The 26,282-nt window shown below is 36.2% G+C and overlaps 1 protein-coding gene across 1 annotated transcript; it reads left to right on the top strand.

Moving 5' to 3' along the window:
- Window positions 1-4,607: 4,607 nt before the first annotated feature.
- Window positions 4,608-15,695, top strand: LOC140158020 (uncharacterized). Its single transcript, XM_072181268.1, has 5 exons — window positions 4,608-4,709; window positions 6,134-6,257; window positions 10,224-10,412; window positions 13,786-14,892; window positions 15,082-15,695. The coding sequence occupies exons 2-5, from the start codon at window positions 6,197-6,199 to the stop codon at window positions 15,693-15,695; spliced, it is 1,971 nt and encodes a 656-aa protein (XP_072037369.1). The 5' UTR covers window positions 4,608-4,709; window positions 6,134-6,196.
- Window positions 15,696-26,282: the final 10,587 nt, after the last annotated feature.

A 26,282-nucleotide genomic window follows, 5' to 3' on the forward strand; every position in this document is an offset into this window, starting at 1 on the left:
TTTACTACAATTGCATGCACACATCACTGAGGTAGGTGGACGGAACATGCAGAGATCTGAATAAAAATAAGGTTAACATCGTAAAACCCTTCGGCCTCGGACCAAGGCTCTGACAAATGAATAAAAAGAGATAAATAAATGCCGTATGTTTTTTATTTATATATTTATCTACTTTTCTTTTATAAAGTGTCATATTAAAATGTTGAATTAACAAATTACAAATTACGATTATTTTTTACCCGCTTTGGTTATTGAGATTATATTTTTTATAGATAAGATATGAATTCACCAGGTTTGTTTGACGTTCCCGTTTCAAAGGAGTATAATTTCGCATATATTTTAGAATATTCAAAAGTGTTCAAATAACCTATTCCAAGACACTACACTGGTTAAAATAATTCGGCATTATTTTTATATAGTTTGACTATAGTTTGGTCAAATTTTTTTTTATTACAATGATATCAAAAATTAATGTTCTCCTTGTTCAATGTACATAAGGAATAGTTTGTAATACCGTGAATGGTTTGTTACCTATATAAAACAGCGGTGACGGTTATGCTGTATAATAATAGAAGTTACGAAATGTCCCAAGCTTACGTAAAATATATTACATTGATGTTTGTTAGTTATTTTGACTCTTCATTTCATAATAATATATAAGTGTCATTATTTTACTTAAAATTTGGTCTATGCAATGTGAAAAAGCTGTAGTCATTTATATATTTATTCTAAATTTGTGTGTATATCTTGTGATTTATTACTCTGTAAATTTTATGTGAGAAAAAAATCATATGTAAATAAATTATTTTGAATTGAAATGAATTGAAAATATGAGAATTTTTTTGTTATTTTCCGCTGTGGAGTTGTAATGTTTTTTTTTATCTTTCAACAGCCATAGTTTTACTGTCTATGATTTATTATAAAAATAATAGATGGCTGATTTTATGATATAAATTTTGTAACACCAAAAAGGACAAAACAAAACGAACACAATCAACACAAAATAACAATGGCATAGACAAAAGGACAAGTTTCCCATGTTATTTTCATCAGGTGCAGAATGAGAAAAAAAGAGGAAATGCAAATAAAAACAGATTGGCAGGCAAAGTGACTTCAATCCTATATTCTGTATTTAGTTTCATTCTCACAAAGTTCATAAAAGCTTGGAAACTGGATTTACATCTATGAATATAAAACTTCAAACATAATACAAGAAAGTTGATTACAATTCTGTGCTCAGAGTCATAGGCATAAATCCCATTTAAAAAACTTTTTGGTAGTTAGAAATTGTAATATTATCACCAGTTTTGCTTTCAATAAATTGGGTCAGATGTTCCACAAGCATTTTATCACAATCACAAAGTAAATGCACCAAGGATTCCTCAGAATTATTACAAAAACCACAAAATGGGGAATCAATTCTACCAATTTTATGAAGGAACTTGTTTGTGCAAATTGTGGAGTTGTAATATTGACATTCGACATTAATTGTTTTGCTTGTAATTGCATGATTCTGATAAGTCACATTTCGATTTGGATTTGGAAGATACCTTCTCTTAAATAACAGTATTGCGAACCACCAGCATACATAACTCGATGTAGAGAGTCTTTCCTATTCAGAGGAAATATTGCAATTGCACACCTTATTGCTTTTTAACAATAACCATTGACACTAGCACATATCAGAGAGATAATCCCGCAGGTAATCATGTTGCACCTATTCATAGATGGTGTCATAGCTCAATGGTAGAGCATCAGACTGCTGATATCTATATCGTTGGTTCGAGTCCTCCTGCCAGCAATGGTTATATCAGAGAAGATGTAAGGAAGAGGAGGGTTAACAGAATTATACAATTGAGATTATCCCGTAGGTAATCCTGTCGCATCTATTCATAGTCCTTACACAGCCGTGACGTTAGTCACGGCTGTGTCTTTTTTCTTACAGGTTCTTTCTTTCTTTCTGCCGACCACTACATTTGCTCTAGCACTTACATGCTTATACCGATTTTGACCTAACTTGGTCACAACCATCATTGACCATGCCCCTACATGTCATATGAAACTCGTGGGGTGGAAGGTCACGCAGGGGTCATAGGGGTCAAAAACGTGATTTCAACTAAAAATGCTTCTTCTCTCACAGATTACGTAAGACAGTGACACCATTTGCACACATGCATTGTTATTATCCAGTGTCTATGGGGTCCTCACAGATTTTGGGTCAAAGGTCATTAAGGGCCACTTCCGGTATAAAACGAAATACCTTTAAATGCTTCTTCTCCCACAAATTACGTAGGACAGTGACACCACTTGCACACATGCATTGTTATTAGCCAGTGTCTATGGGGTCCTCACAGATTTGGGGTCAATGGTCATTAAGGGGTCACTTCCGGTATAAAACGAAATACATTCAAAAAAATTTATTAGCTAAGAAAAACGTAGGACAGTAACGGTATGTTCACACTTGAATTGTGGTCACTCAATTCATATGTGGTATTTTTTTTTATTTGGGGTCAAAGGAAATTTAAAGGGTTACTTCCGGTCTGAGACAAAAACCTTCAAAATGCCCCTTCTGCCACAGCAAAGTGGTGCCACGTGCACCCATGCATTGACATTAGCCAATGTCTATGGCCGTTTTCATAAATGTTGGGGTCAAAGATCATTAAGGGGTCACAACATGGCTGTGTTCGTGGTCTTAGACCACAGCTAAGTCTAGTTTATTCTGAAGTAGTTGGACATCCACTTATAAGCTCTTATAGTAACCTTTGATGTGATGTGTGAGACCGCTCACAGTTGACCGATTTGCACTTCAGAATGGGAAATATTTCCAATGTTTCTGCGCTGTCATCACGTACATAACTAGACAATTTTAGGTTTTAAATTAGGGTCCCCCAGATTCTGACATGTGGCATGTCAAACGGAGGCGTGGGGAAAAGAGTTTTTGGCATGTCAATAGGGGGGGGGGGGGTCAAGAGATTTTTGGCAGACCAATTTGAAAATTCACCACCCCGATAATACACGTAATTATTGCAAAGCCCCTAACACAACATGCATGTACAGTAAATTAACATTTAATTTGGAATAGCGCTAAATCACACATGGAACATTTCATTACTCTACTAATAGAGTGGTTATTGGTTATGGAACATCACCAAAGTCAAGTATGACTTAAATTTCGGTGCCAATTTCGTACATTTTTTATTTGATTGTAAAATCACAAAAAACATTGTATTAATCGATTTGTGACTAATGCTAATAAAACACAGGCTGTTATGCACAAAAAGAAACTCAGCTGTTATAATCACGACTATATCTTCAGAACTAATAATTGTTTTCACAATATTTCAACATAGAGGGAAGAATGAATTATTTACACGCATTTTGATACCACATTTGTCAAATGTTGTTCAATATTAACAACACAGTAGTGTTTTTAAAGAAAAATACCCGAATTTAAAAGTTGCAGTTTACAGCGATCAATGGTTATAATGCCAGCACTGTAAGCCCGCCATTATCAGTCCAAGAGAACGCCAAATATGGATCAGGAGTATTACATAATAATACCCTGCTATGACAATAGCTGAACTAGGTTAATCGTATAATCTCCTTATGTGGTTAGCATGGCTGGGCCAGGAAATCCACAAGGTCAGCCAATGTATGTACATGTATTCGGTACATGTGTCATATCTTTTACAATGGGTGATAAATTTCTGGTTTGTTTTATTTCAAAACGCAACATTCGATATTCTAAAGCTTGGTCCAAATCCAAGAGAAGAACCAACTCTAGTAATTTATGTGGTTTCAAATTATATCAGACGTTGCCTTTTTGATATAAATGGTGTTTGTTGATGTGCACAGTTTCCCATTAGATCATAACATGCTGTTGTACATCCAAGGTCAAAGGTCTTTTAGTCCATATTTGGCGTTGTTCTGGGACTGATTATCTTCGCGCTTACTTCAAATCAAAACAAATAGCTGCAACCTTTAAATTCGGCTATTTTTCTTCCAAAACACTGCTGTATTGTTAATATTGAAAAAAATTGGACAAATTGGGTATCAAAATGCGCGTAAATAAACCATCCTTCTTTTTATGTTGAAATACTGTGAAAACAATTATTAGTTCTGAAACTATAGGCGTGTTTATAACAGCTGAGTTTCTTTTTGTGCAGATTTTATATTAAAAGAGAGAGAGAGAGAGAAAGATTAGTATTAGTATTATTAGAGCTAGTATTAAAGGTTTCATGTGCTGTGCTGCATTTTATTTAATATATGCTTAAATTTCCTTTTTGCATCTAACAATTACCAACAACTTAATTGGTAAGGTTAGATATCAAAACAACAAGTTTCTTCTTTGCGAAAATCTATTCATATTGTTCATAATATAATGTGTACAAAAAATATAGCATTTTCAAATGGTAAAGGAATTTTTGGGACACCCTGTATTTAGAGTTCGACCTGAACGAACTGATGCATGAGTGAGCATAAATCGCGTCACAGCTCACGGCAAATGGTTTTATGTAGCTAAGCTAAAAAAGTCGACTTACTTTCTTTTGCCTTCTTTGAACATTCTCGTGGGTCGGTGAACAATTTCTGACATAAACTTGAACTGTATAACTGTGAATTCGTCTTACAAATTGGGGTGTATGACAGAATTATTGAAATGCGCCATTTTGACACGGAAGTTTGAACACTTCGAAACTGTCATTCCGAAGGTAAGATATTAATTAATATCTAGCTGGCTTCGATTGTTTATAATCCGTATACTAATTTAATTGCACAAAGCTACGAAAATTTAATTTAAAGTATACTACCGAGCTATTTCCATTATTTTTACTAAAATAGAGCTTATCATACAGAAGCAATTTACTTCATTATTCTGCCAACACGATTGAACTGGGGGTCACACGCATAGAAATTGGAAGGGCTATGTTTACGAAATCATTATTATTATTATTATTGTTATTATGATTTTAATTATTATTTTGAAAATAATACTTTTTATCATTATCATTACCAGTATTAGGCCTATTGTGATTATTATTTGATGAGCCAGTGCTATTTAAAATCCCATTAAGCCCTGGCTCCACCATGATGTTACCTATGTAACAAAACATCAAACACAATACAAATATTCTAATTTTGATTTATTTTTGCCAAATGAAAAATTAATGGAGACGAGTATGATCAAAATCTGAGCATTTTTCAGTTGTAAACCCCCGGGGGGGGGTCACTCCCATTGTGGCCTGTAGGCCCTACACCATCCGCGATAATCAACTTTTGAAAAGCACCCTAAACAAGGATTTAACCCTTGGCTTAAACGATACCCTTAACAGGGATTTTATTCCTTGTATCAAATTTCATACCCTAAATTTCATTTCCGCGTATTGCAATTTTGCTATCCTTTTTTCCAATTTTTCATGTTTTTGACACCCTAAACACGGTACGCGTGTATCGTGCCTACCCACGAAAAACTACCCTTTTTACGCGTTTTCATTATCGCGAATGGTGTACAGGCCACAATGGGAGTGACCCCCCCGCCCCCGCGGGGTGTAAACCCCTGTGATGTCCACAATTTGACATTGACTTTTTCACCAATGGAGTCAATTCAACATTTATTTATCTTTTCTGAATCTTATTGATCATTGAGTTGATGCAAGGATTGGTAAAAATTTTAACCCGATTTGACCAACTTTGAAAATTCACCCCTGCATAAGCGGGCATGTTGGATTAATTCACTATATTAGGCATTTTTTCACTGCATAGATTTACCCAGATTTTTGGTATGGTTTTGTGAAATTCTGGGTTTATCCTTCCTGTAAGAGAGCCCAGAATTTGGTGGGTAGATGCAAATGAGGGATTATAAGCTTCATTCAGTGATCTTTTGTTAAACATCATACACTACACCGGATCATGGTGCAAATAGTGGTAGGACATTTCATAATTAATTAATTTGATTGCCTATTATTATCAGAGAGTTTGTTCCTGAAACAAATGATAGATTTATATACGGTCTTCGCAATAAATAGGGTACCAGTTTTTGAACAGACCCCTTAAGAGGATCGATTTAGAAAATCAAGGTTTTCCAACGAGTGTGCAAGCTAATAACGTCGCTTTAATTTGCTTATTTTTTATACAGGCCAAGTGAAAGATACAGCAGTTTACATCTCTAAAAACCCCTCAAATAAACAAGGCCCTCAAAATGGCAAGCAGCTCAAATGACAACCTGATGCAGGAATTACATCAACGAGAGAGGCATGAAGGTGGGTTGGGGAATTTGGCAGGGAATTATTTGTTATTCGTGATCTCTGACCAATAAAAAGATGCAAACCAGTTATAAATTGTTTAAAATGTTTTGAGCTACCCGCAAATTGCTGACTCGGCACAAACCGGGCACATAACTATAAACCGCCCACGCCCTGAGCAGCGAAGTCCACTGTTTACTTAAATTTATATATCCTTAGCGTAAAAATCCTTGCACAGATGGCAATTTCAATAAATGGTGCCGTTTTTCTCACTTTCTCCAGGAAACAGGCTTCTTTCTGCACTGATCCACTTCATTGACAGATGTGTTGTGTCATAAACCAGATGAGAAGAGCACTTTGTTGCACTCGAAATCTGGTTCATTATATTGTTAAAACAATAGCACATTATTGACTATGTAAACTGACTGCCTCATATGTACCCCTTTTGCGGCACATAGATAATAGAAAGCCTAACCACTTTCTAACTCAGATCTGCCAAGAGAAAATATCCCTTCTCTCTTCTATACCAAAGTGGTAAAACTTGAAATTCCCCAGCTATAATTACTTCATGCTGCAACATTCACCTTATTATAGAAACTGGAACTTTCCCACATCGTGCAATACAATGTTCACATTAGAACATAAGGTGATTCCAAGATCCAAAAATAGATATGATTGAATTTGTTTTTCTGATCAACTTGATTGCATTAGAGGGGATTCCCAAAATTTCATTACGCACCGACTCTTGCAAGGGGTTCCCATCTCTCATATAACTCACCAAATAGTTTTAAATTGTAAACAAAGATAATTAATCAAATTAAATCACTCAGGGCACATCACACTAGTTAAAGTGTGACATTTTGGACACACAATTCTGGGACAAAAATCCGTATTAAATAGCGTGACGGTTGCCATGGAAATGAAATAGAACGCGTGGGTTACAAATTTAACAACACGGCAAACATAGATTCTCCAGACATTTTAATATTATGAGTTGTCCATTTGAAAAACCTGTCCTACAAAAGCGTTAAATAGAGCACATTTGGCTACATGGACTCATCTACTGATACAATTGACGCCATGATTAAGTGTTTATATATCGACCAATCATGCGCGCCGTTAGACATGCTAGGTAACGTGTATGAACCAACGCACTGAAGGCTCTATTGTTCTATTGTTTCCGATTTGAGCGCTGACATATTGGAAAATGTTGCCAATCAATTTTCATGAGAGTGTACATTCCACGTCCAGTTATCGAAATTGGGTGACTTGTGTTTGGCAGGTGTGAAATATATCTGACTGGGTATTTTAATTACGTAACGTATTTGGCATCATTAAATGGCTGCCTAGTGCTGTTATATGCTTAGATCCTATCATAAAAATTATAAATTATTATTTTCTTTATTCATCCCTTTCTTTTCCTATCTCTGCACTTATTCTTTATTATGCAATATGCACACACTTAAGCAGTGGCGTAGATTTCTTTTTTACATGGAGGGGGGGGTTGTAAGTACCGGTACAGTGAACCTTATGGTACAAATGCGCGGGACAATTTTAGCATAGGCCTATCGAAACTAAACTGGTGAAATATGGGACAAAAGTAGAATTAATTTGCGCGAAGCGTTAAAAAATGGCATTTTGTGGCTAAAATGGCTAAAATTTTGACAGAAACCAATACACTGGCGTCAATATGGGGGGGTGATTATATCGACCATCCCCTTGGCAAAATATTGGGGGGATTTATCCCCCCAACTCCCCCCTCCCCCGATCTACGCCTATGTAATTTAGATGTGACTGCATCGCTCTCCTTCTCCCTCTCTCTCCTTCTCCCCCTCTTCCTTTCTTTTTTTTGTCTTCCTCCCCTCCCCTACAATCTTGATCACCCATCCGCTTCTCCTCTTTTCACCTCTCGACCATCCTTCACTACCTCATGGACCTGGCTTTTAAAATGGGTATTCGTGATATTAAGAAATCCATTTGATTTTATTGAACAGGCCTATATAACCATGATAACAACATAATAGCTGCGAAGTAGTTAATGATAGAAAGTGACACAGATAGACCTATATTCCTGGCAGCAATGACACGTTGTTATGGGTAATCGATCAGCAACTCCATTGAATTTATTTAAATAAGGCGCCTAAATTAAGATGGGTGGTAAATAATTCTATGTCGACGGTAAAGTGTGTTTTTGTGTGTATGCGACAACTCGAGCACACCCTTGTGTGGTATTATAACAAAAGGTACCTCTCGCCGGTGTAGTCGCTTTCAGGTGACTTTCATTTGATCACTTAATGACAGTGGCCTGTCTATATAGCGTTAATACGCTGTCAGGTCAGCGATTTAATGGCGGAAGCCCTTTGTCCCGAACAAATGGTACCTCTCGATGAATAGCTTGGCGGAAACTCTAATAGGCACAAAGGAACAATATGCGTTACGTAATCTATTTCCTCTCCTTTCTATATCTAACCTCCTTGGTATGAACGGTTAGATGAGGAGACATATATATCTTCATATCACATGAACCAAACAGCTCCAAGCATTTGTCCGAGCCCAACAATTATAGAGGTTATCCACTTCACTCATGTGTGACTTCTAACAAAAGGCGATGGTTCCCGTAGTATTCCTCATTCAAACCAATTTAATGCACGACCTCGGAGTTACCTGCATGACTTTGGCGGGCTATTTTGAAACAGTCATGATTGCACATGCAGGTACTTCTTTTGAAAGTCTTAAACAAAGTATAGCAGTCGCTGATAGGATATGCAGCTTATAGAACATGGATAACCTCTATTCGCCAGCGAGGTGTTACGTGTAATACGATTATCACTATGTCAACTGGATCAAGCTTTTGAGTCTCGCACCGCGATCGAAATGATCGCAACACAAAATCTATGGCATGTACTATCAATTCGAAAAGGTTCGTGATCCAGTTAGCAGGGATTTATGTAACCAATGCGAATTGTTATTATTTGCCCGGCACTGTGCACGCTCATCTTAGTTTGTGGACCTGTGGTTTTAAAATCGCGCCGAAGAAAACAAATAACAAAAGTGCAATTGAAAAGTGAAGTATTCATACTGTTCCCTGCGGCATAATTGATAGACTTTTAATTATAAGCATTGCTGTCACATCATCTATAATATTAATCTGTTTTGAGCATTTAATAGACTTCTCCGTAGTCCGCTTGCCCATTGAGCATAATCTTAAAGCTCTGATTTAATTAATGTGTGCACAATTGATAGATTTTCACGTCTGATTTGATCTTTTTAGTCACTGTATTCCCCCTGTTTGTTGGCTACCCAAGTGAACTACTTACTTTCGATTGCGGTTAACATGTTTAACACGGTTGCCTATGGATGAGATTGTCGGATTTCTGGCCTACTAAAGTTGGCCATGATGTAATGCGTCTTTAAATGGATCTGGCTTGTGATGGTCGCCCAGATCTCGTTATGGTTATCCTCCAAGCACGTGGAGGATAAATACATCGTAAAGCACGTGGAGGATAACTACATCGTAAACAACTGTGCGGTGCTTTGTGTACTAGGTGCATGAGCGCGTCTTGTACGTCCAGGCTTTGTACTTGCGGTTAAACATGTTAAATTGGATTGATAAACAAGTATGATTGACAGTGTGTGTTCCCGGTGTGTGTTAGGGACTAAGTCCCCGGTCAAAGTCCTGTTAAAAATGCAAAGCATATAGTCGATTTGTAACTTAAATAAACGGGTTGATTCTAAAATCAGAATTGTTCAGTATTGAAGTGTCATTATAATGTTGCATTCAATAATACAAGCCTTTTACTCTTACTTATATAATTATATAAACTTTTTCATAACCATTTATTTGATGTAATTAACCAATATAATTTTGAGTTCAACTGAATGCATTCATCCTATCCTGATTAACAACATATTTTATTTATCAAAAATCGACTATAGTCTAGGCATTTAATGACGATTCAAAGTTTCATCTTATATTTCCTCCAGTGACCACAGATCAAGCGGCAGGAAACGGATCCTCTCCAACGGCAGTTATGCCAGCATCTATTCACGGAGAAAACGTTAGCGTTGTAGAACAACAGACGAATGTCTCAGGAGACCAGAAGATTCTAACAGGAGACAATTACCAAGCACAGACTATGAATGTGTTTGTCGGGGACAAAGGAAATAATTCAAGTAGGTGTATGAACTTCATTTGCGAAAGAAAGAAAGAGCAAAAGAAAGAAGGAAAGAGCTAAAGAAAGAAAGAGCTAAAGAAAGAGCTAAGAAAGAAAGAAAGAAAGAAAGAAAGAAAGAAAGAAAGAATGAAACAAACAAACAAACAAACAAACAAACAAACAAACAAACAAAGAAAGAAAGAAAGAAAGAAAAAAGAAAGAAAGAAAGAGCTAAAGAAAGAAAGAGCTAAAGAAAGAAAGAAAAGAAAGGAAGGAAAGAAAGAAAGAAAGAAAGAAAGAATGAATGAAAGAAAGAAAGAAATAAAGAAAGAAAGAAAGAAAGAAAGAAACAAAGAAAGAAAGAAACAAACAAACAAACAAACAAACAAACAAACAAAGAAAGAAAGAAAAAAAAAGAAAGAAAGAAAAAAGAAAGAAAGAAAGAAAGAAAGGGTGTTTGGCTGGCCCGGCCAGCGATTCCCTGGGTATATATGACTTAGGCTGATTACGTCATGCCATCACGTGCAATGCATGCATGCGCAATCAGGGGGTGTTTTCTCAGGGGAGGGGGGGGGGGTGTCGAGAAATAAATTTTGCTGGTAGGCCTATGGCCTTTGATGGCCCCTTGGCACGGCAACATGATTGCCACCTTTGGTTCTTAGGATAGAAGACACCACTCAGTTGTAACCTACTTTTCAAGCTGTTCCCAGAATTTCTTTACCGGAAAAAGCGAACGAAAATTTGATAAAGTGCGTGCGTAGTGAGTGAAAATTTCCTTTTTCAATGCTAGTATTCAAAGGGGGATGTACCTTAGTCACCGAGCCAGGGGCTAAATTTCTAAACCGTCCTACTTATCTGCTACTAAAAGAACATTACCGGGACAAATGCGCGCGAAGCGCGCGAAAAATTGCAATTTCAATGCTAAAATTAACAAAATTGAGGACACTATGCGTCCTAAAATCGTTCCAAAGGAAGATGCATGGGCATTTTAATACAAATTTTGGTTTAATTTGATTCAATCTACAAGATTTTTGCAGGTATCAGAGGAGCTGTCCTAGCACTCATTTTATTTATGATTTATGCTTTATAGAAAGGATGGAATGATCACTCTCATTTGAGACTCGTGTTCAAGTTCAAGATGAAAAAAAAAAGCATTTCCAAGGGTACGTCTCGCATATCTACTCACCGAATGACTTTACCGAGATAACTGCGGGCGAAGCGCGCGGCAATTTGGCATTTTAATACTATATGGGGTTAATTTTAGGTCTAAAATCAGACCAAAAAGGCCCCATGTCACAAGGGAAAACGCGGTAAATCGCACATTATCTGCGCATTATTTGCAGAATCTCTCCTCTTTTTGCACTTTTTTGAAGACTTTAAGCTTACTTCGCAGATATTGTGATGATCTTTGGCGAACTTAGCTATTTTGGGCGATATCCCTCATTTTACCGCGTTTTCCCTTGTGACATGGGGGCTATATCACCCACCTTACACCAAATTTTTTGAATGGGGAAAAAATGTGGGTCGGTGTGGGGGGGGGGGGGGGGGGGGGTGGGGTCCAAAAAAATAAAATGTTTGAAATTGCCCATACTTACATCCCCTGCAATTTGAAGGCAGTCAATATGAAGAATATTGGCCAATTTGAGGTCCAACATGGAGCTTTACCACAGGGTTCAATGGGAGATTCAAACTTTAGATGATTTTATCTGAATTCCAAGCGCATTTTCTTCTGGCGAAAAAAATAAATTTGACTTTCGATTCAAGTTTCTGAACGAGAAACCCCACATTACTTTTGAGTTTGGAGATGGCGGGAAAAACTTCAAATTGAAACTTTGCTCCACAGGGTATGTACTTTATACTGAATGTGTTGCTAATACAGTGTGAAAGTTGACTGCCACACTCTTGCAGCCAATGGGCTATTCCATTTGACATGCATACACCCCCTAGATGGAGGTCATGACCTCAAGCGCGCACACAGGGGTGTAGATATCAAATGGAATCAACCATTCGGTAAGTCCATTTGAAATTCACACTCCCTGTGTGGCAGATTAAGGCATGTCTTCCACAGGGGTGTATGGATTTCAACTGGAATAGCCCAATGGTTAAATCACCTGTGTGAGTTTCTTCGTGTAAAATCATCGGCAAGTAAAAGGCCCCCATGTCACAAGGGAAAACGCGGTAAATCGCACATTATCTGCGCATTATTTGCAGAATCTCTCCTCTTTTTGCACTATTTTGAAGACTTTAAGCTTACTTCGCAGATATTGTGATGATCTTTGGCGAACTTAGCTATTTTGGGCGATATCCCTCATTTTACCGCGTTTTCCCTTGTGACATGGGGGCTCCAAAAGGAAGATGCAAATCGTAAATTTTGTCACAACATATCTGTCGACTGAGCAGGGAGGGGACTGACTTGCCACCCTGCCCTATGGCTAATTCTCAATTGGTGCTGTGTAGCATAGTGAATCCAGCACGTTTATGGCGACAGAATAATGTTATAGTACAAATGCGTGAACATTTTTGCCATATGTGATATAAGAGACACATCTCATACTCTCACTCCACCTCCCCCTCTCCGTCTCACCCTCTCTCTCCCTCCCTCCTTTCCCTCCCTTCTCTCTCCCTTCTCTCTTCCTTTCTCTTTTCCTTTCTCTTTTCTTTTTTTTAGGGATCGCCAGGGGGTGTCGCAGCCCCACACCCTCCCCATGGCGACGGCACCGTGCGCAGTGGTTTTCTTTGTAAGATTTTATAGAGTTAGGGCTATAATGAAAGACAAAGATAAAAAGACTAGTTTGCGTCTGACGTCATCTGTCAATCAAACTCCGAGCACGGTTTGTTTACAAATGTCGTGATGATGACTTGCTGAACGCGGATTTATAACCGGGCGCCTTATTGTTAATTTTGCACCTTTCGACATGCAAACCATCTCAAAAGTTAGGTCTTTATAGTAGAAAACTTTCTTAACCGAAGGTACCATGTCCACAATGCCTAGAAAAGCTGCTTTTCGCCTCGTGAAAGTACGTAATTTTCGCCATCCTCGCCATTCACTGCTATTCCTTTTCTCCGATCGGCACCAGCCAGATGAATCGACCTTCCTTATACGCGCTAGTAGCCAATCAAGGATCGTAGAGAATTTGATTGACAGTGACGTCAGACGCAAACTAGTCTTTTTATCTTTGTCTTTCATTATAAGGAGGGTTACTTTTTGTGATGTGTTTATAATAGAAGCAATTCATCGATAATAGTGAAAGTCGTTTACCATACCCAAGTACCATGAGTACGGTCAGTCCACGTGATAACTATAGTACATGTAGTATAGTAGTGACACTTTAGTAAGTTGATTTCTTATATTTTGGGGTTTTTTTAAACAAATTTATATCCTCTGTTTGTAGGTCCTGTTCTCAGCTTAGAAACGATAAGAAGGCAATTATTGGAAGAATACCGTGAAACTAGAGGTAAGCTACCGCTGCTACCTGGTATGCCAGAAGAGTTTGCCAAGATGGAAGACATCTTTGTGGACCTGGAAATCATCGAAGAAGATAAGAAACCTTCTGGAGTCATATGTAAAAAACTTAACTCGTACGGTGATCTTCTATGCATTGAAAGAAATAGTACAAAAAATCAAAGAAAAGAATTAGTAAAACGCATCCTTGTAAGGGGAAAGCCAGGAATTGGAAAATCAACCACAATATCCAAACTAGCATACGATTGGGCCGGTAACATACAAGACTCACCTATGTCAAAGTTTGACTTAGTGTTTGTTATCACAGTAAATGAAATTGATACCGACACAGATCTAATTGGTATCATTCAAGAGCAGTTATTACCAAATGTTTCTAGGCAGAGTCTTGAGAAACTTTTCCAATCCCATGCTAGTTCCGTGGCCATTTTCTTTGATGGATACGACGAGGCTACCAGTCATTTTGATCGGTGTAAAGATATTAAAAATGTGTTGTGTAGCAAATGGTTGGCTGGGGCTTGCGTAATGGTGACTACTCGGCCCAATCTTGTCGGCAAATTCTGTCAAATCTATGGTTCATATCTACAAGTTGAAATAATCGGTTTCTCTGAGAAAGCTAGAGAAAAGTATGTAAAAAAGTTCATGCGATTTAGGAAAAATTATAATAAAGTTGAAGATGGAGACGACGAAGATGACGGAAATGCTGACGATGACGATGACGAAGATGTTGTAGATGGTAACGAAAATGTTATGACGAAAAGTTTGGCTAATGACGTCATGGAGCTACCATCTGACATAGCACAATCGGGTTCGGAGCTCCATAATAATGCTGGTGGTAGTGGTGGTGGTGGTAGTAGTGGTGGTGGTAGTAGTATTGGTGGTGGTGGTTGTGGTGGTACTGCTGCTGCTGCTTCTGACTCTATTATATACATACAACGTACAAAAACATTTGTAAGGCGCCTTTTTCAAAAAGTTACAAAGCGCCATTCCATTGAAGCACTCCCAGCTGGTGACGACGAATGCGACGAAACTAATGAAGGTGCGGAGGAGGAGGAGGAGATTGAGGAGGAAGAGGAGGAGGAGGAAGAGGAGGAGGAGGAGGAGGAGGAGGAGGAGTGTGATGATAATACTAAAGCCTTTCTGAATAGGGTTAAGGGGTCAGGGTCCCTTGAAGCACTCTCAGCTATTCCCATTATTCTATCCATGTTGTGTTTGATTTGGACCACAGTTAGAGAACTACCTATCAGTGTAACAGCACTCTACAAAGATGTCCTCATGCACCTAGCAAAACATAGATATGCGAAAACTGCTACCGGAGATGACCTTGATGAGTCAAATATTCATGATTGGATGGATAGTGTCCTCTGCCATATAGGCGAAATAGCTATAATAGGACTATTTGAGGATAGATTAGTATTTAGAGCGAATGAATTTGAGAAAGAATATCTTGAAGATGCTTGTACACTGGGCGTAGTAATCAAAGAAAGGAAAAGGTCTGGATCTAAAGTTACTTATAGTGTTACATTTTTGCATAAAACATTTCAAGAAATGTGCGCTGCTTCATACTTGGCAAAGTTGGTCGTTGATAAAGACAGGGAGACACTCATGATGTATTTGGGACGGATAAAAAATAAAAATATATTTGAAATGGAATATTTCTTACGGTTTGCATGTGGATGGAGTGTACAGACTGCTGAAGTCGTCCTTCCACATGTTGTTCAAGTTATGTGCAAGCATGATAAGATGAGATATCGGCGCGATCGTATCCGCTGTATTGATGACAACGAATGTCAAAAACTGCCCATATTTCTGCTCTATGAGGCCGAAAGAATACTGAGATAGGAAGCTGTTTTAATCTTCATGTGATGATGAAACCTTTGTATCATACTGTTGTTACTATCGAAAGTGAATATATAATTTCATCAGAGTTTGATAAAGTGCTTTATTACTATATGATGTTGCAAGAAATACAGTATACCTTCTTGGATGATATTAGGGAACTAGTATATGAACTTCACCTTGATCGTTGGGATTTTGCAGAAAATAATTTAATTTTTTCTTTGTCCAAGTTTTCTGCTGTTCGCGTGATCCGGAGCTATAATGGTTCAAGTTTGTCTGAGATATCATCATTTTTTGAGCGCCTCATTGGACGACAGTTTGCTCCAAACTCAATGGTAGAATTATACCTTGACGGTGTTTGTTATAATGCCAAGTCATTTGCTTTGTTTTTATCTTCCTTGGCATGTCTCACTAAGCTGAAGCTAATACGCGTAGAAATGCATGGTGAGCTGCCTACAGACATTTCACATCCTGCACTAAAGCACCTACACATTAAAGGTCATGGTTCCGCAAAAATTATACCAAGTGTAATGGCTTCACACAATCAGAGCCAAATTCATGGGTGTGAACAATCGACTTCTTCCAAAGCTTGTATACCATTAGAAACAATACACAATGAAAGTTCAGAATTTGATGATGTATGCACGTTAGGTAAGGCAATGAAATATATGCCACATCTGAGACGATTAGCTTTACCACGCTCAATGCCAAGCCTGATAGGACCAAATGATCTGTGGGGAGTGGTATTCGATGAGTTTGCCGAAGTATTGCAAAATATGCAGGGATGCAAATGTAAACCTTCAAGTGCCTCTGATGTAGAGATACATTCAAATAGCATTTGCAATGTACAGCTGGAAGAGCTAAATTTATCAGCAAATACGATAGGTCACTCAATAGGAAACTTTGTACGTGCGTATAGGTATATGCCACACTTGAAATCTCTCATACTAGATAGTGCACATTTGGAACCTCGGCATTGTAAGGTACTCTTCAATGGTTTGATTGATATAGGCTGCGAAAGAGGCAAGGGTCTATCGCCTGGAGGTTTGAAGATCGAAACATTGTTATTGAACACAAATAATATCGGTGAATCCGTTGACAAGTTATGTGAGGCAATCAGTTATATGCCTAATCTGACAGAACTAGATTTACGTGATTGTAAGCTGACACAAGAGGGAAAGAAGCAAATACGAACTGTTCTGGTGCAAGAAAACATCCACTATAGAAAAGGAAAATTCCGCTTGGCATATGGTGCTATGGGATTGGAACATGTGTAGATTAGATTTCAAAATACGAGCGAGATAGCAAGAGTCATATTTTGTAGCAATTTAACTGAAAAAATGCAATGTACTTCTTAACATTAATTCATTAGCTAATGGGTCACGGAAGCCAATTATCGCATTTATATTTACATAGGTCTTGTGGTTCTTGAGTTAAGTAAAAAAAAAGTTTTGGACGCTTTCCCCTCCCGAGATAAATCGTGCATATTAGATGGAAATGACCTCCTTATATCAATCCTTATGATCTACTTTATACAACCCATACTATTTCTCATTTGTGTCAGCTTAATTTGTCTCAATATTTGAGTGCAAACACCGCTAGGTAATGCTCCATTTCGACCCGCCTTAATGTGAATAAAAATTCCCTCTAAAAGGGAAAGCCAGCCTCAATGTAGAAGAGGTCTTGTAATTAGTTTTGGTCAATGTGAAAGGCATTTTTAGGATCACGGCTTACTACATCCATGTTACATGACAGTCCACCAAACCATCAACGGTGAGAAGATGTACACTGAAACTGCAGAAAACATTAACTCCTAATCTCCTGTCAACTCTTTAATTCATTATTGTTCATTATTATTAATTCATTATTGTTCTCTAAATTGTTCTGTTCTGGTTTTATTTGTCTTTTCAGCTTTTTACCCACGATATTTCAATTTCCAATTTTTTAATACCATAACTTACGAACTCAATTGAATATATGAATACAAAAGCCACCTAAGTCCATACTTTGGCCAAATTGAGTTAAGCATGGGAAATTGTTGCTATACATAGGCCTGTCATATGCATGAAAGAACAACTCAAATTCATTCTCTGTGTCTATTGGGCATGTGAAAAATAGCATGTATGAAATAATCACCCAATTCCATGATTTGAGTCTTGTAACACATTGATTGAAATCCAGTATGTATAAAAGTCCACTTGTAACACATTCATTGCTAGAGAATGACTTTTGAACAAAAATGGGTTTAATAAAGGAAAGTGTGTGGTTTATATTACATGGCAGAATGCTTATCAACATTATACATACCTGTGTGCTTTATTTTGTATTATCTTACTAGTGGTAATCTCATTCTAACATTGTTATCTTTGTATATGATTCAAAAAACCACCTAAGTCCAAAATTTAAAATGAACCCCACGAAGTCCCTGAAATGCTAATCGTCATACCTAATACAGGTTAATCCACTCATTTGCACGTAAAACTTACCATATTGACCAGGTAAATCTAACTGAAGGAATTAAAATGATACACGGGTTTTTCTCTCAAAATAACTTCGCATGGACTTAGGTGGCTTTTGTATTCATGTATTCAATTTCTTCGCTTAGGAATGTCCGATTTTATTGGGGAAAACGGCGTTGTGGAGCAAAATAGCTCTTTATGTGAAAGCCTCCAAATTTATAAGCTGTCCAAAAGATGTCTGTTTTTGACATGATACACCATATTTCTTAAAGACCCATTCAGTGATCCCAGTGCAAGAGTAAAAAATTAAAATTGTTTATAAATTGCTTAAAAGAGAAGGATAGGCCTAAGTCATTCAAATTGTCATTTGGTATTTTTGAAATGCCAAATTTGGCAAAAAATGAAGAAAACAGCAGTACTGACGAAGTTCAATCCCCGCCATTCAAATACTAATTTTAGATACTGTCAGTATCTAAAAATACAGATTCGTGTAAAATGTCTTATTTTGTCTTAAATAGGCCTACACGGCTTTTGGCTGAACCATTCGCAGACTTAGCACATCTATGTAATAACAAAGGTACGGTACCAAAATTTTGATGATTTTTACGATCGTCCGGATGAGCAAATCACTGAATGGGCCTTTAATATTAATAATAGATAAGCTGCCTTTAAAAATATTATTGACAATGTTGAGAGTAGGAATTACCTTGAAAAATGTCTCAAAAATACAACATGCCAGTTATATTCCGGTCTGAAACGATCAGACAATATTTTAAACATTAATAACATCATAAACCCAAATCGTGAAAAAATCACCCGGGTAGATTTTTGGCTATTTCTCCATTTACGATCCTGCCCAAAAGTGTCTGCTTTCGATATACCACGTCACAAATACTACACTGCACTGACTGCCGGTTTTAGTTAAAAGGGCATTTCGTGATCCACAGCATCATCCCTAACTTTTCTCAAAAAAGTTGAGATTTTTATATCACTGGAAACCTCTGGCTACATAATGTTTATGTACAAAATATTTCTTGCAGATTAATTCGTTAGCAAAGTAATCGTGAAATTTGAATCTCGTTCTGGTATACCAGAACAAAATTGCAACACATTGTGTACACATAACCATGCATAACTCGTAAAGGCAAAATCGGAATCAACTGAAATTTTTAGAATAAGCTTTTTTTGTGGATATCTACTGAAAAATGTCATAAAAAGAGGATGCTAGGATCACGAAATACTCCTTAAATTCGCCATATAACATAATATAAACTCACCTTACATGTACATTTTTTATTTTAAAATAATTTGATATTAATTCGCAATGTATAGTTTACTATATGATAGATGGTGGCAAGAACATTTATAAAGGACTGATTACTCACTGCAATCTTCACTCTTGTGTGTCTTGACTGTAAGTTTATGAATCAAATAAAAAAGATAGAAAGTAGCTTCACTTACGTTATGTGTCATTTTATTTATAACATAGAAGTTATTAAATTAATAAAGTAAGACAATTTATTTATATATAAGTACATGTCAAATGGGTACATTGTTCAATACTATAGGCCTACATGCATAAATTATGCCCATATTATAGCTAGGCCCTAAAAACTTTATTTTGCATCGGATTTTTCCCGTTGAAAAGGCAAAACTGATGTTCATGATAGCAACTATTTCATCAATAGCATTTTGAGTCATTTTTATCCATAAAACGACACAGGATATGATAGATAATTACTTTGACATCAATATGGTCCATATGATGAAGATTTTGATTCTTAGATCTGTTATCAACATGATATCACGCTGTTCAGTGGTCAAGGACCCCGGGTCAAAGACACTGAAATGACATACTTTTCTTCTGCTGACCATATGATGCTGTATATTAACTATTATTGTTACATTTTAGGCCTATACCTAAAACTTTTAAAGTCATATTAATTCAAACATAACTTTGGTAATACTCACTCGTTTTCATTCGTTGAAACGGCAAAACATACTTACTTTTCCTTACACATCGAATTAAAATATTTTTTAAAAAATTCAACCACAAAAAGTTTTAACAAAAAGTCATTCCAATACCAATAAAAATTAATCTCTTGAGCAAACTGACCCCATCCCAGAAACAGGTACCAGCCCGATGGGCTGGCGAAAATTAATTTGTAGATCTGTTTCCATGTTATGTGGGGCAATCAGATACATGCCGTGATTAGAGCTAAAAAGAGAGGGAGAATTAGTGATTAAAACTGTTTTGAATCAGAGAAATTGCAACTATAGACATGATAAAAAATAAAAATTCAACTTATTAATATTATAGAAGGAATGTGACTCATTATAACTCAAGACTGGTTTGCGTCTGACGTCAGTGCAAAGGTGCGAAGTGAGTGGTTGCTGACCTGCGCATTACGGCATTGTAGGTCTGTTTAACAGGACGTCAAATGCAAACTAGTCTTTTCAATTCGATCTTGGATGATAACGGGTTTTTTTTATCTTTCCACGAGGTACCCAAGGTATACAATGTGTTTTTATTTTATTATCATCTTGTTACGTATATGTAAAATATGAATTAACTAAAATGCATTACTATTGAATAAACATGGTATTATAATTATAATTATAAGACCACCATAACAGCAGCTAAGTTCCTAAAGTCTCATAAAGAAGAACGCGAACTTTCCGTTAGAATAATAGACTATTCTTCATTATTCTTTCGGTAAGGAACGTAACGTAGTTTTACAGAACAATTTTAATTAACATTTGTACGGAACAGTTCAGGCAACTTTGCTGCCAAAAAGTTGCGTAAATATACCATGTATACTGGACATCATGGTATCATCATTTTCTAAAAGATTAATCTTTAGTTTACCAATTTTTAATAGCTGAAATATTAACGCTAACTTTAAATACTAAATTGTTACGACTTTTTATGCTACTATATAAATAATAATAATAATAATAAAAAGCACACAGCTATTATACCCCTCCCACAATCAATGTGATATTCTCATGCATTTCAGCCGAGGAAGCTTTTTTTACATGCTGCTAATATTCTATATTCAAAGGTGCTGAAATATATAGATCAATTTGCATAACGATTTCGTATATTTTGTATAATTATAATTACATTTCAAAGTGAGTGAACAACAATTTTGAATATTTGTTCAAATACACTTCACTCTTATGCAGTGTAATTTATATTTTTGTGTATCACCTTTCAGCCATCTCTAGTTTTAATAGTTTTCTGTAATGTAATCATATTATATTTGTGCGTTAATGTATTTAAAATTTAATATCACTCTGTATTATATAATTTTATATGAATTTGTGTGGCCCCTGTACTATGTACCAAGCTGGAAAACGGACATTATTCCTCAGTAGCCAAGGCGGAGGGGCTCTGGGATGGTACACTTTTGATTTTGTATTTACTCAGATCATCCCTACATTACCTCTATTTTGTGTATAAAATATCAGATTTACCCGCATATGATGCTTGTCATGTGGAAATAGCATGAGAACATTGCTGATTCCATTAATGGGCAGGGCCAGGGCAAGGATTTTAGAATTATGGGGCCAACAATAACTTGTAGTGTTGACAGTAGCGCGAATAAAAAAATGGGATCAGCAATCTTCTCATCCCTATATCTTTACTACAATTTTATGCACACGGTAGTAGGTGGACGGGACATCCAGAGATCTGAATTAAAATAAATAATGTTACCATCCCAAAGCCCTTCCGCCTCTGACTGAGGCTCTTACGAAAAAGTTTTAATAAATAAAAAGAGATAAAATAAATAAATAAGTTTCATAATGTAAAAATAAAAAAATAAAAATGAATATTTTTTTTTACGTTTGTTGCTGGTATTTTAATCCCAGCTTTGCTATGAGAGCCAATATGTGCATTTTAAGGCTCCGATTGAATAATGTCCCAGCAAACACAAAACGTTTTCGACATCATTCACAAAAGGTTAAAAAAGGTTACCAGAAAACGTTTAAATGTCGGAAATATAAAGGACATATAAAGGGTATGAAACGTTTTCATAACATTCAAAAACATTTGTTGATAACCTACTGCAAGTATTCTAATGTAATAAATTGATGAATGTTTTCAGTCATCCAGTTGTAGTATATGAAGTTTGGAATTAAATCAAAATACTGGACTTACTATTTTTAGCAAAGCTACGTTGCGTGTGATACCATCACACTTCATCAGGCAACTGACCCGCTGGACTGGTCTGGTCACATGACCAGTCCAGCGGGTCAGTTGCCTGATGAAGTGTGATGGTATCACACGCAACGTAGCTTTGCTAAAAAATAGTAAGTCCAGTATTTTGATTTAATTCCAAACTTCATATTCTAATGTAATGTTATTTAAGTGTTGGCAAAGTATTTGGCAAAAAATGTTTGCAAAAATATTTTGCAATAACATATTGAAAACATTTTTTAAATATTGTTGTAGTGTGTTTTCATACCAAACGTTTTAAAACGTTTCTATGACCCTTATATAACCCTACATTTAATGTTATTAAAATGTTTTTATCTAAATCAAAACCCAAAATATAACACGTTTAAAACGTTTTAAAAACAATTTTGTGTTTGCTGGGGTATGAATAATGAACGAGTTACCCACTTTGGTCTTACAAATTCCACTACTTTTTAGTCAAAGGGTTAATGAGAAAAATATGGAATTTTCACTGATACCAAATTCTCCACTTTGGAGACAGAGTGGAGTGGGGATGAGGTTGTGGATTGGACCATACTCCTTTAAGTGGAAACAATGATATTGATTCATCACTCGAAAATATGATTATTTCATAATTTTCCCTTAACTTTTTATCAAAAGAAGAAATCTCGACATTTGAATCCGTTATTACAACGTCAAAGTTTACCAATTTTATATCGAATTAGAGAATATTTAAAAGTGTTCAAATTTTGTTAATAATCTATTCCAAGACAGAAGACACAAAGCTGGTTATAATGATTCGACATTATTTTTACATAGTTTGACTTATTATTCTACAATTAATTAAGGGGAAAAGGTCAAAGGTCAAAATTTGGGTTTTATATAGGTCCAAAGTGGAATAATATCTATGATTTTTTTATTACAATGATTTCAAAAATGTTCTTCTAATTGTTTTAATAATTTACATAAAGAATGAACTCAGTTGTATTTTGATGGTGACATTTTAGCTTATTGTAAGTTACGAAATGTCCCAAGCTTTCGTTTTGGTGGTGATTGTTATTTCTATAATAATTAGATATAATTGTTGTCAAACTGTTATCCAAAGTATGTATTATTTATAATTATATCACTCATACATAAATTCTAGACAGTTCATTGGTTGATTACCATTGATCATTTTACCATCAGCCTCTCCGTCTGATAGTTTTTACCATCATAGTGCTGCACCGTAGTGCGCCTGCATAAGCCGTGCGCGGACTCTTGGACTCGCCGATTAAGTTATGGGGTAGACCCCAAAATGTGAAGTATATCACAGCAAAACATGGTGTTATGTTGATGAAAAAAATGTATTTCCTACCTTTAATAGTATTTTAGTAATATAATTTATGTACGAGTGATATAAAACAAATATTTTAACTACCTTAAAGTAGTGTAATGGTAGAAATATAATCACTCGGTGAAAGAAGTATTGTTCCTTTCCACTCGCCGTTCCGGCTCGTGGAATGGAACAATCAATCTTTCACCTCGTGATTATATTTCGACCATCACACTCATAGACAGTTAATATTTGTATAGTATAATATATGTATAGTATTTTGTCATCAATTTTTCCTCAATTTACATTGAGAAGTCATTCTTTATTTTACTTGAAATTTGTTCTATGCAATATGTATAAAGTTCTAGTCATACCAAAGTATGTATTTATATATTTATTCTAAATTTATGTGTATATCTTGTAAATTGTATGTGAGAAAAAAAAACACTTGTAAATAAATTATTTTGAATTAAAATGAAAATATGAGAGAAATGTTTTATTTTGTCCAGTGTAGATCTCAAATATCGTCATTTGACATTATATTTTTGCTCGTAATTGCATTACTCTGATAAGTCAATGTAATTGTATAACATAATATAACATAACATAACATAACATAACATAACATAACATAACATAACATAACATAACATAACATAATGTTTGTGCAATAATTACTAGTATGTGTACCCGGGATATTGAATTATAGGGGGGGGGGGGGAAGGTCTTTTGGCAGGCAAAAAGGTGAGTGAGGAAAAGGTTTTAGACAGAACAAAAAAGCAAGTGACTTTCGGTACTGATATCTGGGCACTCTGAGACTAGTATGCTAAACTCATCCATTTATTAGTCCTAAAAAGGGCGTAGAAACATAATAAAATTTTTCTGCTTGCTGCGCTCTCATTACCTACATGACTTGACAATTTTATATTTTAAATTGGGGTTCCCCAGATTCTTACATGTGTACGTCAAAGATTTTTAGCACGTCAAATGGGGATGGAGTAAAGATTTTTTGGCATGTCAAGGTAGGGCGAAAAGATTTTTTGGCATTTCAAAAGGGGGAGGGGGTCAAGCGATTGTTGGCAGATCATTTTGAAAATTCTCCAAGACATAATATTTATAGAATATGGGGGTGGGGGGGGCAGGGGCAGAGTGCCCCCCCGACAAAAAATGAAAGAAAAAGTGCCCCTATAACAAAAAATGAAAGAGGGCAAAGGAAAAGAAAAAGGGCAAGGAGCCCCTTTTCTAGAAAAATTCAGGGCCAAAATAGTGTAGAATACAAAATTTTTCCGCGCTACGCGCGCACATCATCCCAATAAGGCCCATTTCGGGAAGCTCGAAGACATACAGTCTCTATGTATTGTATGATGCAACTGCATACTTTTTCGTCTGTGCCCCCAAAATTTTATTTTGCCCCCCCCCCCTGACCAAGAAAGCTGGCTACGCCCCTGTGTCAAAGCAAAATTATCTTACTCTAAAACCGTCGGGGTGCGACCGTGTACCACACTGCAAGTCTGTTAATTTTCCATTTGTAATATTATTGCTAACCGTGAATTTTGAATGGGGCTGTCAGCCCTGTATCTTCGCCATCCTCGTACGTCATGTGTTGCGCTTCCTATGCCTCCTGAACATGCGTAAACAATGAAAATAAATGATTTCAAACGTCCATTCTATATACAGGGTGTCGCAAAAGTCTAATTACTATTTTGAACCAAAGTATTATCGTAAGCAAAATCCAAATACGTATTTGAAAGGAGCAAACTTGTACAATTGTGCAGGTCAATTTTTTCTTTTTCATTGAATGCATTAATACCATTTTCCAAACGGGTATTGCAACTTATGTATTGTATATGAATCTAGCAATGTGATGTAATTATAATTGTGACGAATCACGTGACTCATATAATTATATAATTCAATAAGATATTAAAGAGAAAAAAAATCATCGATACGTTTTACATTCCCAAAACCCAATTGATATCATTTTGTGATTCGATCAGAGGATTGACAAAAATACGAAATATACAACAACACTTCATACTTAATTGCGCATAAGAAATTTCTTAATTTAAATAAATAATTTACATGTCTTTCACTACAATGCAGTGTTACAGTGAGTTATTTAAGAAATAAAGGGTAATGCATGATCCTTTACACGAAAATAATGTGTCCGAGGCAGTAAAAACGTAAATAATGGGTGAGGCGCAGCCGAAACCATTATTTAAACAGTTTTACTGCCGAGGACACATTATTTGCGTGTAAAGGATAATGCTGCACCCTTTATTCCTATTCTATTACCACAAAATAGTGTAATTTAAAGAGAAAATATCAAATTTTTTGCCCAAATATTTCAAGTTGTTTACCTCAAGGTGGAGCGCATACGCGTAGTCAAAGCGTATGCACATTCCAATAACACAACCTAACATTCCATTCTCCCCTATAAGCAGGTATGCACATACAATAACACACCCCTGACATTCCATTCTCCCCTACATATTGTACTGTGCGCTCTGCTGTGCGCTGTGATGATAGAAGAACATAAAGTTCGTTGCCCTTGACACTTTATCGCTAATTAATGGTCTCACGTGACGCGTTTCAACAAATCACAGTGCGCGATTTTGAATAATGGGTCGTGG

The sequence above is a fragment of the Amphiura filiformis genome, chromosome 7, assembly GCF_039555335.1.
Source record: "Amphiura filiformis chromosome 7, Afil_fr2py, whole genome shotgun sequence".
NCBI lineage: Eukaryota > Metazoa > Echinodermata > Ophiuroidea > Amphilepidida > Amphiuridae > Amphiura > Amphiura filiformis.